The following is a 16,649-nucleotide window of genomic DNA, read 5'->3' on the forward strand; positions in this document are numbered from 1 at the left end:
GGGGGCTCTTTTAGAAACGTCACAAGAAGGACCAGGTACAGGACTCCCACTACATTCACCAGAATGGTCCTTCTCTAGCTAATAAAAATTACTTGTAAGTCATTTTATTCTGTGCATTAAGGCTACAGTAAATTTTAAATACATTGAATAAACCACAATTACTCAAAAGAAACCCAGTTTCTTATACCATTTTTGAGTTTTCCAGAGGACACTGAAGTTTGACAGATTTGATCAGATTGATCAACTCCTTTCATATATTTATTATACTCTATATACAAGTGGGCTTAGTTATCTGATGGCCAGTCCTCCTGTCTTCTTTTCCTGTAGATGCTATGGAGGCATCATGAATAGTTGTCACCATGCGGACTAGCCTCTTGCCTTTCCATATAAGAAGAATCACTTCTCTCTTCTGTAAGAATGTCATTTCTCCCCTCTGTAGATTTTTAGATTTCGCCTTTAATTGGTTTAATAGACCACGATTCTCTCTTATAGTCCCACAAACTCTGGTTTTATTTTTCAACAATATTTCAGATGTGGACACAGTTGTAATAACTGTCTTTGTAAATATGGTGCCATGAACCAAGATAAGGTTGTAGGACCAATAATATTGTTTCTTGCAGTTTCTTTCCTTCACCCGTGTAAATCTCAAGGCTGCATGTGTATCCAGTTTCACTTTCGCTAACCATCCTGACCAAAATTCCATATTTTGTAAGTTTTCTGGGATTATAGGTTTTGAATCTGAGTCGTCCTCTCCACTTTATCACTGCCTCCTCAAGTGATAGCTCTTGTTTGGGTAAACAGATCGATTGAAATTTTGGTAGAAAATAATCCAAAAGAGATTTAACTTTTGAAATTCTGTCTGCAGGACGTGGAGTTTCCAAGTTATCATTAAAGTGAAGAAATGTCATTATTTGTTCGAACCTTCTTCTTGTCATAATCTTTGGAAAGATAGGTGTTTCAAGTAAGGGATTAGTCGACCAATATTCTTTCCAGTGTGACTTTCTTATTTGTTCCATCAAAACTATTAATCCAAGAAACTTCTTCATGTCACCATTGCTTACGTCAGCCCATTTTAATGCTTTATCATACTTTTTATATGATTTTTCATTCTGTTGGTGATACAAGTTTGTTTGAGAAGCGACCAACTCGAAAAAGTCGTTACCAAAAATTAATTCTGCTATTTCACTAACACTTTGTGGGTTATTACATTCAATAGTTACAGCTGACACACCCGTAAAGTCTTCTAATTTTTGTGAAATGTTGCCTTCAACCCACTCTTCTGTACAAGCAAAGAAGCACTCTCCAGCACTGTGAGTTTCATTTTCACTTTCTGTATCAAAATCAATCACTAAGGTTTTTTGTCTTTTTCTTGGTCTAATATTCACATCTTCTGAATCAGAACTATATTATGAAGAACTATCATCTTCTGAGACACTAGTATATATGTCATTAGGACAATCAGAGAAAGTATCTGCATAAAATTAACCGAAAAATTCTTCTTCACTCAAAATTTCATGATGCATAATTTTTGAAGATTTTACGATAATAAACTTGCGTTATAATTTACACAAGGTTGGAATAAAAACCTAATGGAGCAAAACGTGAATGATAATGACAATCACAAGTTGTATAATGAACCCTTGATCAATTTTAAGCCCTAACAACTTCACACAGTGATATTAATTGTATCACTTTCTAAAAACGTACTGATACGTCTCTGGTCAATAACATTCAAGTAACAAAAGATGTATTAATACATCTCTGGTCAATAAGTTGTTAATCAAATTGACAAAAATTAAAGACAGAGAAAATATTAAAAGCAACAAGGGAAAAGCAACAAATAACATACAAGGGAATCCTCATAAGGTTATCAGCTGATTTTTCAGCAGAAACTCTGAGGCCAGAAGGGAGTGGCAAGATATATTTAAAGTGATAAAAGGGAAAAACCAAGAATACTCTACCCAGCAAGGCTCTCATTCCAATTCGATGGAGAAATCAAAAGGTTTACAGACAAGCAAAAGTTAAGAGAATTCAGCACCATCAAACCAGCTTTACAACAAATGCTAAAGGAACTTCTCTAGGGGCAAAAGAAAAGTCCATGACAAGAAATGAGAAAATTGCAAATGGGAAAATTAACTGGTAAAGGCAAACATACAGTAAAGGTAGGAAATCATCCATACACAAATATGATATCAAAATCAACAATCGTGAGGACAGTACAAATGCAGGATATTGGAAATGCATTTGAAATTAAGAGACCAGCAACTTAAAACAATCTTGTATATATATAGACTGCTATATCAAAACCTCATGATAACCACAAACCAAAAATCTACAATAGATATACAGACAAAAAAGGAAAAGGAATCCAAATACAACATTAAAGATAATCAAATCACAAGAAAAGAGAACAAAAGAGGAAGGGAAGAAAAAAGACCTATGAAAACAATCCCAAAATAATTAACAAAATGGCTATAAGAAAATACATATTGGTAATTATCTTAAATGTAAATGGATTAAAGGCTCCAACCAAAAGACACAGACTGGCTGAATGGATACAGAAACAAGACCCATATATATACTGTCTACAACAGACCCACTTCAGACCTAGGGACACATACAGACTGAAAGATATTCCACGCAAATGGAAATTAAAACAAAGCTGGAGTAGCAATATTCATATCAGACAAAATAGACTTTAAAATAAAGACTGTTACCAGAGACAAAGAAGGACACTACATAATGATCAAGGGATCAATCCAAGAAGAAGATATAACAATTGTAAATATACATGCACCCAGCATAGGAGAACCTCAGTATATAAGGCAAATGCTAACAGCCATAAAAGGAGAAATCTACAGAAACACAATAAGAGTGGGGGACTTTAACACTCCACTTACATCAGTGGACAGATCATCCAGACAGAAAGTCAATGAGGAAACACAGGCCTTAAATTACACATTATACCAAATGTACTTAACTGATATTTATAGAACACTCCACCTGAAAGAAGCAGAATACACATTCTTCTCAAGTACACACAGAACATGCTTCAGGATAGATCACACAGTGGGTCATAAAGAAAGCCTCAATAATCTAAGAAAACGGAAAACATATCAAGCATCTTTTCTAACCACAACACTATGAGATTAGAAATCAACTACGAGAAAAAAACTGTAAAAACCACAAACACAAGAGAGTGGCATGGACATATATACACTACCAAATGTAAAATAGATAGCTAGTGGGAAGCAGCCACATAGCACAGGGAGATCAGATCGGTGCTTTGTGTCCAACTAGAGGGGTGGGATAGGGAGGGCGGGAGGGAGATGCAAGAGAGAGGAGATATAGGGATATATGTATACATATAGCTGATTCACTTTGTTATACAGCAGAAACTAACACACCATTGTAAAGCAATTATACTCCAATAAAGATGTTAAAAAAAAAAAGACATGCCACCTTTTTGATCTATGTACTCAACCAGCAAACAAAAACATGAGAGGTACATTCATCAAGCTGATAGGCTTCTGCAGTATCTCTTCAAGCCAGTAGGATCTGTGCCCTGCAGAACAATGTAGTCAGTATGTCTATAGGCCCTGATAAGCTTGAAAAATTATCCACACATTTTCTACATACGAGACTAACCAGAGCCGAGGGGAAAATCATGTCCCTACCTTGGTATTATCTGTCTGATGAGTTTAAATGGGAAAAATGCTTTTCAATTTTTTCCATAGTCATTGAAACTGATATTTTAATCTGAATAGTAACCTTAACATCAGTGTGACATTCCAGAGCTACTCTCTCATGTAGTTTTAATTTTCCCCCCACTTTGGAGAAATGACCTTGCACTACTGTGTTAAAAAGCAAATAGCTGCTTCAATATTTACATCAAAGGGTTTGTTCAATACATTTCAGTATAATAATTACAAACAAGAAGAGAATGCAATTTTGCATATCATAAGTGTCTTCTGAAAGTCACTAAAAATCCTATATCAATCTGGACACTGATTATGTCCATTGTCTCTTTTATGTAATATTTAATTTATTTTCACGGAAATGCCTCAGGTGAATACAACTCTTTCCAGCTTGAGGTTTGTATTTTGGGAAATAATTCACAGAGTTCAATGCTTCCAACTTTGATAGATTTATTGTCATGGCAGCGCCAAACATCTTTTTCTGATACTTGCTTACACATAGAGACTCAATGGGCCAAGTGATGAGAAGCAGAAGTTTAGTGCAGGTGCTTGTCCTAGTTTACACATATTTGGTATCCAACTCCTGGTAATAATGTTTACTTGCATGATGCATTATTGTTTTCAGAGAGCTGCCATATCCATTTCTCTTTGTTACAGACCTGTGGCTGTAATTTCTGAATCACTCCAAAAGGTGTCCTGCTTGAGAACGTGTGCACTATCACTCCTGCTAGAACTGCATATCTTTGGACACTGTTATTGCTTCTAGGTAAAATAATAGGGAGAGGAGATATGTTCAGGTGTAAGAATTGAGGAAATATGTTTCACTTAACAAAGATCTCATCAGCAGTCCAGTGGAAATCAGTGATTACATTTAGTGAAAAGTTCTTCCCCAGGTGGAGCTTCTGGACCTAATGAAGGTGGAGGTATTTTTCACTCCTTGCTTTTTCTCAGAGAAAGCAGAACCATTATTCCTTGCAATGATGTGGGGAAAGAATAGTGGAGCTCTGCTCTCCTACAATGAGTCCGCCATGCAGAACCTGGGTAGGTTCAGTATGTTAATCTATTGTGTCATTCCTTTGTTGAGGACAGGTCAAGGATTTCCCTTTGCCTGCAGAGTAAGTAATATTTATGGTTCTTCGCATGGCCCATAAAAAAATCCTAAAGATGCTACCAGAAAACTACTAGAGCAATCAATGAATTCAGTAAAGTTGCAGAATACAAAATTAATACACAGAAATCTGTTGCACTTCTATACACTAACAACAAAAAATCAGCAAGAGAAATTAAGGAAACAATCCCATTTACTATCATATCAAAAAGAATAAAATACCTAGTAATAAACCTACCTAAGCAAAAGACCTGTACTCCTAAAACTATAAGATGCTGATGAAAGAAATCGAAGATGACACAAACAGATGAAAAGATATACCATGTTCTTGGGTTGGAAGAATCAATATTGTCAAAATGACTACACTACCCAAGGTAATCTACCGATTCAGTGCAATCCCTATCAAATTACCAATGGCATTTTTTGCAGATCTAGAACAAAAAAATCTTAAAGTTTGCATGGAAACACAAAAGACCCTGAATAGCTAAAGCAATCTTGACAAAGAAAAATGGAGCTTGAGAAATCAGGCTCCCTGACTTCAGACTATATTATAAAGCTACAGTAATCAAAACAGTATGGTACTGGCACAAAGATAGACTTATAGATCAATGGAACAGGATAGAAAGCCCAGAAATATACCCACACACCCATGGTCAATCGATCTATGACAAAGGAAGCAAGATTATACAGTGGAGAAAAGACAGTCTCTTCAATAAGTGGTGCTGGGAAAACTGGACAGCTACATGTAAAAGAATGAAATTAGAACATTCTCTAACAGCATACACAAAAATAAATTCAAAATCGATTAGAGACCTAAATGTAAGACCGGATACTATAAAACTCTTAGAGGAAAACATAGGCAGAACAGTATTTGACATAAATCCCAGCAATATCTCTTTGGATCCATCTCCTAGAGTGATGAAAATAAAAACAAACAAATGGGATCTAATTAAATTTAAAAGCTTTTGCACAGCAAAGAAAACCATAAGCAAAACAAAAAGACAACCCTCTGAATGGGAGAAAATATTTGCAAATGATGTGACCAACAAGGGATTAATCTCCAAAATGTATTATATAAACAGCTCATGCAGGTCAATATCAACAAAACAAACAACCCAATCAGAAAATGGGCAGAAGACCTAAATAGACATTTCTCCAAAGAAGACATACAGATGGCCAAAAAGCACAAGATGCTCAACATCGCTAATTATTAGAGAAATGTAAATCAAAACTATAATGAGGTATCACCTCACACTTATCAGAACGGCCATCATCAAAAAGTCTACAAACAATAAATACTGTAAAGGGTGTGGAGAAAAGTGAACCCTCCTACACTGTTGGTGGGAATGTAATTTGGTATGGCCACTACAGAGAACAGTATGGAGGTTCTTTAAAAAACTAAAAATAGAGCCACCAGATGATCCAGCAAGCCCATTCCTGGGCATATATCCAGAGAAAACCATACTTCGAAAAGATACATGCAACCCAATGTTCACTGCAGCACTATTTACAATAGCCAGGACGTGGAAGCAACCTAAATGTTCATCGACAGATAAATGGATAAAGAAGATGTGGTATATATATACAATGGATTATTACTCAGCCATAAAAAAAGAATGAACTAATGTCATTTGCAGCAACATGGATGGACCTAGAGATTATCATACTAAGTGAAGTAAGTCAGACAGAGAAAGACAAATATCATATGATAGCACTTATAGTGGAATCTAAAAATACAAATGAACTTATTTACAAAACAGAAACAGACTAGCAGACTTAGAAAACAAACTATGGTTACCAAAGGAGAAAGGTTGGCGGGGGGGGATAGGGATAAATTAGGAGGTTGGGATTAACATGTACACACTACTATATATAAAATAGATAATCAACAAGGGCCTACTGTATAGCACAGGGAACTCTACTCAACACTCTGTAATAAACTATATGGGAAAAGACTCTGAAAAAGAATAGACATATGTATATGTATAACTAAATCACTTTTCTGTACACCTGAAACTAACATAACATTGTAAATCAAATATACTCCAACATAAAAAATAAAAACATATATATAAAAAACAGAAGTAAACATTTTAATTAATTAATTTTTTAAAAAGCAAATTTAGGAAGACATCTCCAGAGAAACTGATACATGTAAATTAGGGTGGTGAATCAACTTTTTTTAAATGATAAAATTTCCTTAAACAGTTTTTGGTCATATTTGCTTAACAAATTTAAATATATAAAAAATAAATAACAGTTTAGATAGGTTTTTTAAAAAGGTATAATACATAACCATTTCTAATCCCACAGCATTCTGAGGACTGATTATTATTCACAAATGAATTAAAGATACAATTCTTGCTTGTCTTATAAATTATTTTTACAACAATAAAATGTCTCCCACTTCAGACACCAAAGCAAAGCCCAAGTTACCAGTGATACAAATAATATGAAGAATTTTCCTAATCTGTGTCTACAGATTACAGGCATACCACTCTCCAAACTGAACTGAAGTGGGAATAGCAAGCAGAGAAAGGCAGTAGAATGAGGACATGTTTAGTAGTTCTAATTAATCTGTAACTGCCAAACAGTAATATTAAGTATTAGCACAAGATATAATTTTATTTACAGCAGATTTACCTAACTAATCATATTTTACTAAAGCTCATATTAAAATCAACATCACTTATCTGATATATCTGTATCAGGATGTAGGGGAAAATTAAGAGGATAAACCTTTACTACAGATAATCTAAAGCTGAGGTATTTTGAACAAAGCTATTCAAATTTGACTATACTTTATTTGGAGATTGCAATAATTCAAGTGCAGAGGGGAAAAACCTACCCATTTCTGCCATTAGTCTGGCAGAAGAGAAGACTCTAATAACCTCACCTCTTTAAGGTAGCGAACCAGGCGGCAGAGGGAGCTCACGAGCGACAGGGTGAAGCCGGTGAGACCCTGACTGTTCTGGAGCCCCCGGACCTCGCGTCCTGTCCACCGCTCATATTCTTCCATTTCATGCTCCACTTCGTGTATCATGTGCTTGAGGACATCTAGGCTGGGGTTACTGCTATTCGGTAAGTGTGTGGAGGCTGTGCTGGCTGATAACACGCTATTCTTCTGTTTGGAAGGAGCACGCGAATCTGGTTTTCTTTTCACTGATAATGACAGAAGTCATTCTATGTTAAGACCGGGAAAAATTACACTAGAAAAACGTCTGACTGTTGTTCACAATTTATAAAAGGTTTTTATCGAAGTTATCATCATTTTCTCATAAAGAATCTATACTGTTTGAACCAGATTTACACTATCTATAATGAATGGATGAGAACCATCCTTCTAGAGTTACATGGAATAAAAGGAGGCATTGCCTGGCTACCATTCAACAAACTCTTACTTAGTAGAATCCAACTGGATGAGTTTAAGGGAAAAGACATGCACTAAGAAACTAAGATAGCTGTGTCAAGTTACATGTTTAATAACCCACTTTGTCAATTAAGAGACTGAACCTTTATTTAGCAGCTGTTTTTGCTTCCTTGAGTTCAGCACTTGTCTCACTACAGAGCTTGAGTCTAGAGTCTCAGTAGATTCTTCCAGTTGAAGCCTCGTATGGATTCTCTTAACAGCATTGGTAGCATTCAGAGCAGCTAAAAGGCAGAATTTTTCCAAAAGTATCTCAAGTGAACAACAACAACAAAATTTTAAGCATGTCAATTGACAGGTCAATGAGTATTTACTCAACCAGGCTAAGAGAGTCAAAACTCAAGTAACATTCCTTTAAAAGATTACTGTGCTTAAGAAAGAACATAATAAAGTAAGCTACTACTCTGGGAGAACTAATACAGTCAGGAACCAAACCTTTTTGTTCTCCTGATGGAGAAGGAGATGATGGAGTTCCTGAAGAGGTTGTTATTTGTGATTGTGTTGCTACTTTCTGCTGAATATCAGTCCGTAGTTTATTAATTAACTCGGAATTATCTTCCTTTATTTGGTGGAGAAACCTATAAATTATGGGACAACAAGCTATATTAGAATTAATAAGTACTATCATTTAACTTGTTCAACTGTTTACATGTTTGATTTGAAGAAACTTTTAATAATTCATAATCAAAGAGAAATATGTTTTGCTTTAACTTATAAGATAAAAATCTAAAATGCCATTCTTCTTGGTGTTAGAAGGAATCATTCCATCTCCCTCCCAGTTTCCTAGCTATGTTGGCTCCTAAACCAGGAGCAATTTGCCCTTTCTGAAGTTTTGTGCTATAGGTTACGTCCTCCTCTCTCTTCCTCTAGAGAAAGTACATGGTTTCTATGAAGGAGCTTGTCCTCAGAGCACAGTCTCGGCTCAACACTGAAGTAAAGTGACTGGAGCAGACTCTACCCCTGGGTTTCAGGGAGGCGGGGAGAGGGAATGAGAAGAAGAGCTACAGTGTAGGGGGTGAGAGAGATAAGCCTTTTGCTGTAATCATCTTTATCACTGATAAAGCTGATTTTTCAATCTCCAGTTGTCTGATTTCTTTGTCTATTCCCCAACTAGACTAATATTTAAAAGAGGCAGAGGGTCTAAAAGTGGAAACAACCCAAATGTCCACCAGCTGATGAATGGATAAGTAAAATGTGCTCTATCCACACAAAAGAATACTATTCAGCCATAAAAAGAATGAAGTGCTAACATGTTACAATATGGATAAACCTTGAAAACATGTGACTGACCCCAGACACAAAATATCACATACTGCATGATTCTATATAGAGGAAATGTCCAAATAGGCAAATCTACAGAGATTTAAAACAAAAACAAAAACAAAAAAACCCAGATTCATCTAACAAATTAGATTGGGCTGAAAGGTTTGGGAGAAAATGGCATCTGACTATTAAAGAGTATGGGGCTTCTTTGAGGGTAATGAAAATGTTCTGAAATTGACTGTAGGTTGCACAATTCAATGAATATACTAAAAATCTAAAGATCTTTGAATATTATGTTTTAAATAGGTAGAGTGTATGGTATGTGAACTATAAATCAATAAAACTGTTATGGGAAAATAACAACAACAATGACAGAGGAAAGGGGAAATCTTATTTAGTGGCTCTACAAACCTCCACCTAGAGGAGTTGCTTTCAAGCAACCTGTGGACAGCACATTGAACACTAGTTGCTATAAAGTTTAGTTAACAAAAGGCTGTAATGTGGTCCATCCACATTATGGCTAGTTATCAAAGCATCAGAAAGACTCCTCTGTAAGACAGTGTTAGTTAGGTCTAAGTCCAACCTTCAGGATAAGTCCTAAGAAAAGTGTCATAATAAGATTTCTGTACAAGTTGGGAAAATCCAAACCAGTCTGAACTCCCATTACCGTCTCTAATGTTTATACTTTTAAGAATTAGGTTATATCAAATAACAACAACAAAATAAGACAATACTATCTACGGTAGGCTTAAGAATGGCCCTCCAAAAGATACCCATAACCTAATCCCTGGAACTTGTGAATGTTACCTTATCTGACTAAAAAGGGACTTTGCAGATGTGATTAAGTTAAGGGTCTTGAAATAGGGAGATGATCCTGGACTATCCAAGTGGGCCCTGAATGCAATAATATGCATCCTTAAGAGGGAAGCAGAGGGAGGTTTTGACACACACAAGTGGAGAAGGTGATGTGAAGGTGGAGGCAGAGGCTGGAGTGATGTGGACACAAGCCAAAAACACACCATCAGCCACCAGAAGCTGGAAGAGGCAAGGCGTGGATTATAACCTAGAGTATCCAGAGGGAATGTGGCAATACCAACACCTTCATTTCAGTCTAGTGAAACTGATTAAGGATTTCTGGGCTCTAGAACTGTGAGAGAATAAATTTCTGTTGCTTGAAGCCACCAAGTTTGTAGAAATTTGTTAACACAGCCCCAGAAAATTAATACAGAATTTGGTACTTGGATATGGGGTGCTTATGTAACAAATACCTAAAAATGTGAAAGTAGCTTTGGAATTGGATAATGGGTAAAGGCTGGAATTATTTTTAGGTGAATGATAGAAAAAGCCTGATTGCCTTAAAAAGACTATTGATAAAAATATGAATGTTGGGCTTCCCTGGTGGTGCAGTGGTTGAGAATCTGCCTGCCAACGCAGGGGACACGGGTTCGAGCCCTGGTCTGGGAAGATCCCACATGCCGTGGAGCAACTGGGCCTGTGAGCCACAACTACTGAGCCTGCGCATCTGGAGCCTGTGCTCCGCAACAAGAGAGGCCACGATAGTGAGAGGCCCATGCACCACAATGAAGAGTGGCCCCCGCTCGCCGCAACTAGAGAAAGCCCTCGCACAGAAACTAAGACCCAACGCAGCCAAAAATAAATAAATAAATAAAAATTAAAAAAAAAAAAATGAATGTTAAGGACTCTTCCAGTGAGGCCTCAAGAGGAAGTGAGGAGCATGGTAGAGAAAGCCTATATTATCATAGAAAATAACATGTCATCATAAATAGAATGTTGGTAGAAATATGAATATTAAAGGAGCTTCTGGTAAGGATTCAGAAGGAAATGAGGAACATGTTATTGGAAACTGGGAAAAAGGCAAACCTTACCATAAAGTGGCAGAAAACTTAGCTGAGTTGTGTGGGAAGCAGAATTTGTAAGCAATGAAACTGGATATTTAGCTGTCAAAGTTTACAAGGAAAGTACTGAATGTGCAGCCTGCTTTCTTCTTGCTGCTTACAGTGAAATGCAAGAGGAAAGACATAAATTGAGAGAAGAACTGTTAAGCAAAAGGGAACCAGGACTTGATTTGAGAAATTCTCACTCTTCAGATTGCAAAAGATGCTCAAATTAGGAGTCACTGTTAGGAAAGCAGGCTCTGGAGAGAAGGACAAGTGTACGGCTGGATAATTTTTTGCTACTTCTAAAGAGATGAGGCATGTGACTCCTGGATCTCCTCAATGATCTCAGCAGAAGCCAACAACAAAGACGGGATTATCCAGGAAAGATCAATAGAGGAGTTCTCATCTAAAGGCATGCTTTCCCATGACATACACAGGAGACCCATAAGATCTTTTGACAATGTTATACCATCAGAAATACTACAAGCTGTTACTGAAAGGGACAGAGATAGGACAAAATGAAGGAAGGGTGTCAAACTCCTAAAATTCTCCAGATAGTAAACAGGCTGATAAAATTACTCAGGGGAAAAGATGGGCTTCAGAAAAAAGGAATAATGATTTCAAAGCCAGGGCTGCAGGTATAGAGACTAGATCCACAGACACAGAGTCCAAGGCCAGAGCCACAAGCACAGAGAATTGAACCATGGACCCAAAGGGTGAAGTGTCAAGCCACAGAGGATTATTACCAGGCCTTGAAACCTAATAAAATTTGCCCTGCTGGGTTGGGACTGGTGACCCATTTCTTCCTTTGATTTTCTCCTTTTTCAAATGGGGATGTCTATAATTATTATCCTATGTCTGTTCCATCATTGTATTTTAAAAGCAGATAACTTGTTTTCTAGTTTCACAGGACCACAGATGGAGAAGAGTATTGGCCCAGGGTGTATCATATCCAGAGTTATACCCATTCCTGACTTAGATGATGAGATTCAGTTTGAGTTTATGTTTAGATGAGATTTTGAACTTGAGTTGATGCTGAGACATTGGGGGATATTGGAATGGGGTGAATGTAAATTTTGCATGTGGGCCAGTGGGTGGACTGTGTAGCTAAATTATGGTCCCTGAAGATATGTCCATGCTCTCATCCCTGGAACCTGAAAGTGGCCAAAAATGGGTCTTTGCAGATGTGATTAAGTGAAAGATCTTGAGATGGTGAGGTTATCCTCTGTGGGCCCTAAATGCAATCATGTATATTCTTATAAAAGAGAGACAGAGGTAGATTTTCTCTCTCACACACACACACACACAGGAGGTGATGTGAAGACAGAGGCAGAGACTGAAGTGATGTAGCCACAAGCCAAGGAAGACCAAAAGCCATCAAAAGCTGGAAGAGGAAAGGAACAGATTTTCTTCTAGAGCCTCTGGAGGGAGTGTGGCCCTATCAACACCTTGATTTTGGTCTAGTGAAACTGATTTCAGATTTCTGGCCTCCAGAAGTGTGAGAAAATAAATTTCTATTGTTTTAAGCCACCAAGTTTGTAATAATTTGTTATAGCAACTCCAGGAAACTAACATACTACCTTGAATTTGGCAACTTTCAGTTTAGAAACTTAAAATACTTTATAGGTATTATTGGGTTGGCCAAAAAGTTTGTTTGGATTAAGATGTTATGGAAAAACCCGAGTGAACTTTTTGGCCAACCCAATATTTTTGAAATATGATGGGAAGAAAAAGAAATTACTTTAAAGTATTTACTTCCATCTGAAGACAATATTCTCCTTTAGATCTAGAACTCAATTTTACTTATTTACTTTGGGCATTGATTCACATCCAAGCTCCTTCCATTTCCATTGATGACCACTTATGAGCACCAATTCTATTTTATGGCAGCATCAATCACAACAGTATTTTAATGACTTTATTTCATAGACAACTTAGGAATATCAGCATCTCTAATTTATATTCCTAACATACAAACCACATCCAAAGGAAGCTACCCAAGCCTACTGGAAAGAGCTTTTTTCCTTGTCATTCAGTTTTTGCTACTAGGGGTTTATTCCTCTCAATTCTTTCTCCCTTTTTTCCTATGGATGCTCTAACATCACCTTTCCCTCTCCCCAGCCTATACACAAAGATCTACAGAGGAAGTAGGTATTGATAACAGTTAAAGTGAGAGAAATGCTTGCAATCACTGTTTCCTCACTTGGAATGTACTGACCCCAAAAAAACAGCAATGACTCAGTAGAGGCTTTTGAGGATTGGGTCAGGAACATATTTACCATGTATAATATTATTGCTATGAGAAATCAATTCAGTGCTCACAAGAACTCACAGAATTCACAGAAATTTTCAAACCAGAAGGCACCTTAAAAATCATATGTTCCACCCCCCTCATATTTTACAAGTGAGGAAATAAAGACCCACAGATTATCTAATTAGTAAGTAATCACAGGCTTAGTCCCCAGATTCCAAGTCTAATGCATCTTCTAATACCTCATGCCCAGCAGTCAATAAGTAACATTTTGAGACCTAAGGTATTCATAAGTTGGAAATTGCCTTTTCAAACAACTAATGAGATAAAACTAAACTTAACCTACCAAATGAAAAAAATTATTTGATTCAAGTGTAAAGGATAAAAGTAATTCTGTACAAGATTAGTTATATTAGGCTCTGAAAGAAAAAGTACTTAAAAGACGATACATATTTCCAGGTATTCCTAACAAAATGGTGACCAGCTAAATTTGAATTACTCTACACATCCTCCAAAAAACTATACAGTGAAACAAGAAAAGCAAATAAAACAGCGTATAACCCATACCTTCTATATTATTGGAAGACAGAGAATACTACTAACTTCAAACTACCTGTAAGTAGAAAAATAAGCATCAAATTCCAGCAAAGATATTTCTTGAGCTCCTGTAGGAAGCCTTTGCAAAGAATGGGGGCAGTTCAAAATGACTGCACAGAGAAAAGGAAAGCTGAGAGCCTAATGGTGATAAAAATCACCTCTAGAAAGAAAAAGTCCACTCTAAGTATGCAAATACTTAAAACAAAAAACAAAAAAACAAAAACCTGGGCAATCATAACACCACCAAGAAGTTTGTAGAACCCAAGGTGGTAGTCTTGGGAAGGCATCACTTCTTAAGGAGAAGAGAGTGAACAGGAAGGGAGAGGTACCCTTTAGAGGCTGAGTGCTAAAGGAGAAAAGATGCAAAAGTCCTTCAAGACAAAAAAGAACCACGATATTGGAGGACAAGCCAACTTTAACCCACCAACACTTTTTTTTTTAAAGAAAAAAGGCTTTAAATAAGCTGTGCCTCACCATAAGTGAGAGAAGAATCACCCAAAACTCCCAACCCTCTCCACAAAATGTACAGTATAACAAAGGCAGTATATCAAAACAGAAAACTGAAATTGAAATATTTCAGCTAATGAGAATTCCTGCCCCCAACATGCAAAAAAAAAGAAAACTATAACACAATACTTTAAACAGAATTAAATATACTTTAAAAAGCATTTCTTGAATCAGAAATTCTAAAACTAAGACCAGAAATGGACAAAGAACAGGAAGGAATAAAATAAGAACTGATTAAACTGAGGAAAGAAATCAAAGAAAAAGAAAAACTATGTCAGAAATAAAGATTAAATTACAATGTGTCCATTGGAGAACTGTTAAATAAACATTTAATAAGCAACATTAAAGAATTACAGAAAAACAACAAAAAGAATAAAAATAAGATTAAGAAGAATACAAAGGGTTAAAGAGAAAGTGCTTGAAGTGGAAAACAGGAAAAATCTTTTGTGTATATAAAAGGAATCTCTGAAAAAGAAAAAGAAAACAGTGATTTAGAACTAATATTTAAAACTATAATCCAAGAAAACTTTGCAGACCAAAAAAAAAGAGAGGGAGAACTGAATATATATATAATATATATAGGAAAAGGCGTATATATATATATAATATATAATATAGGAAAGGTCCAACTGTGTTGGGAAAGGAAAAATTGACCTGGAAAGGTAAATTCCAAGAAATAGCTTAGCGATATTTAAATTTTAAAGACAAAGGAAATCAAGTCACTAGATAAAAATGCCAAATTATTTATAAGGGCAAGAAAATTATCCTAGCATCAGACTTCCCAAAAGCAACATTCAAAGCAAACAAAGAATGGAGTAGCGTTTTCAAGAAAGTTAAGAAAACAAAATGGAAACCAAAGATTTTATATCCAGCCAAGATGTCCTTCAAATATCAAAGCCATACAAAAACTTCTAAACTTTCAAAAACTCAGGGAATACTGTATTCACAAGCCCTACAACATGAGCTTTGTCTAACTGAGAGAATCAACCAAGAGTTAACTAGGGAAACATCATAAAAGGACTGATGATGAGCATTTAATATATTTAATTATAGATCTAAGACTAAAACAAAAATGGAGATACAAGAGGAAAAAAATATGTAAATGTTTTATGTTCTGTTAAAGGAAAAAAAATGCAGCTAAAAAAATGGAGATGAAGATGGAAAGAAAAGAAGGGAAAAAATGGGAATGCAGCATAACTCACTTGCAGCATAGGCAATAGGTAGAAGTCAAAAAGACCACTGAAAACCAACCTGACAGTGAAAGGTTGAGCAAGAAAACAGGGAACTAAAGGCTCTATAAAAGGTTGATATAAAGAAATAAGCAACTACAACAAAAATTACAAACTTCCTAAATACCAAAGACATTTTTAAAAAGAACAGAGAAAACATCTCACATAGAGAAGGAAAACTGTAAAGTATAATACACCTAGTACCATAAAATAATATGACAAAGTTGACACCAAACATATCAACCATATCAATACATGTTACAAGCTTACTTCACCAGTTTAAAAAAAAAATTGATTTTCAAATTGGCTAAGAAGGCAAGATCCAATTCTATATGTTTTTTTTTTGGCCATGCCATGCAGCATGCAGGATCTTAGCTCCCCGACCAGGGATAGAACCCACGTCCCCTGCCATGGAAGCACAGAGTATTAACCACTGGACCACCAGGGAAATCCCCAATTCTATGTTCAATACAAGAGACACACCTAGTACACAATAATTCAGAAAGGCTAAAAATAAAAGAATGAGCAAAGATGATCCAAGCAATTAGAAACAAGAAAAATGCAGACGTTTTATTCCTGTTACCAAAGTACAATTGAAGCCAAGAGGCACTAAATGTGACACTTTTATAATGCTAAAAGCCGTACTTCACAATGAAGATACAATACACATG

General features: G+C 36.1%; 1 protein-coding gene across 9 annotated transcripts in view; it reads right to left on the reverse strand.

Annotated features, from left to right (window-relative positions):
- The window catches only part of SPICE1 (spindle and centriole associated protein 1), a 176,532-nt gene that overhangs the window by 21,084 nt on the left and 138,799 nt on the right, over positions 1–16,649 (reverse strand). For all 9 annotated transcript variants that reach the window (XM_082394674.1, XM_082394675.1, XM_082394676.1 and 6 more), the window contains 3 exons: positions 8,669–8,811; positions 8,320–8,457; positions 7,703–7,968 (listed from right to left, as the gene is read on the reverse strand). In XM_082394674.1, coding sequence (XP_082250800.1) covers positions 7,703–7,968; positions 8,320–8,457; positions 8,669–8,811 — 547 coding nt within the window. The remainder of the gene's footprint in view (positions 1–7,702; positions 7,969–8,319; positions 8,458–8,668; positions 8,812–16,649) is intronic.

Source organism: Balaenoptera borealis (assembly GCF_965194805.1).
Source record: "Balaenoptera borealis genome assembly, chromosome: 5".
NCBI lineage: Eukaryota > Metazoa > Chordata > Mammalia > Artiodactyla > Balaenopteridae > Balaenoptera > Balaenoptera borealis.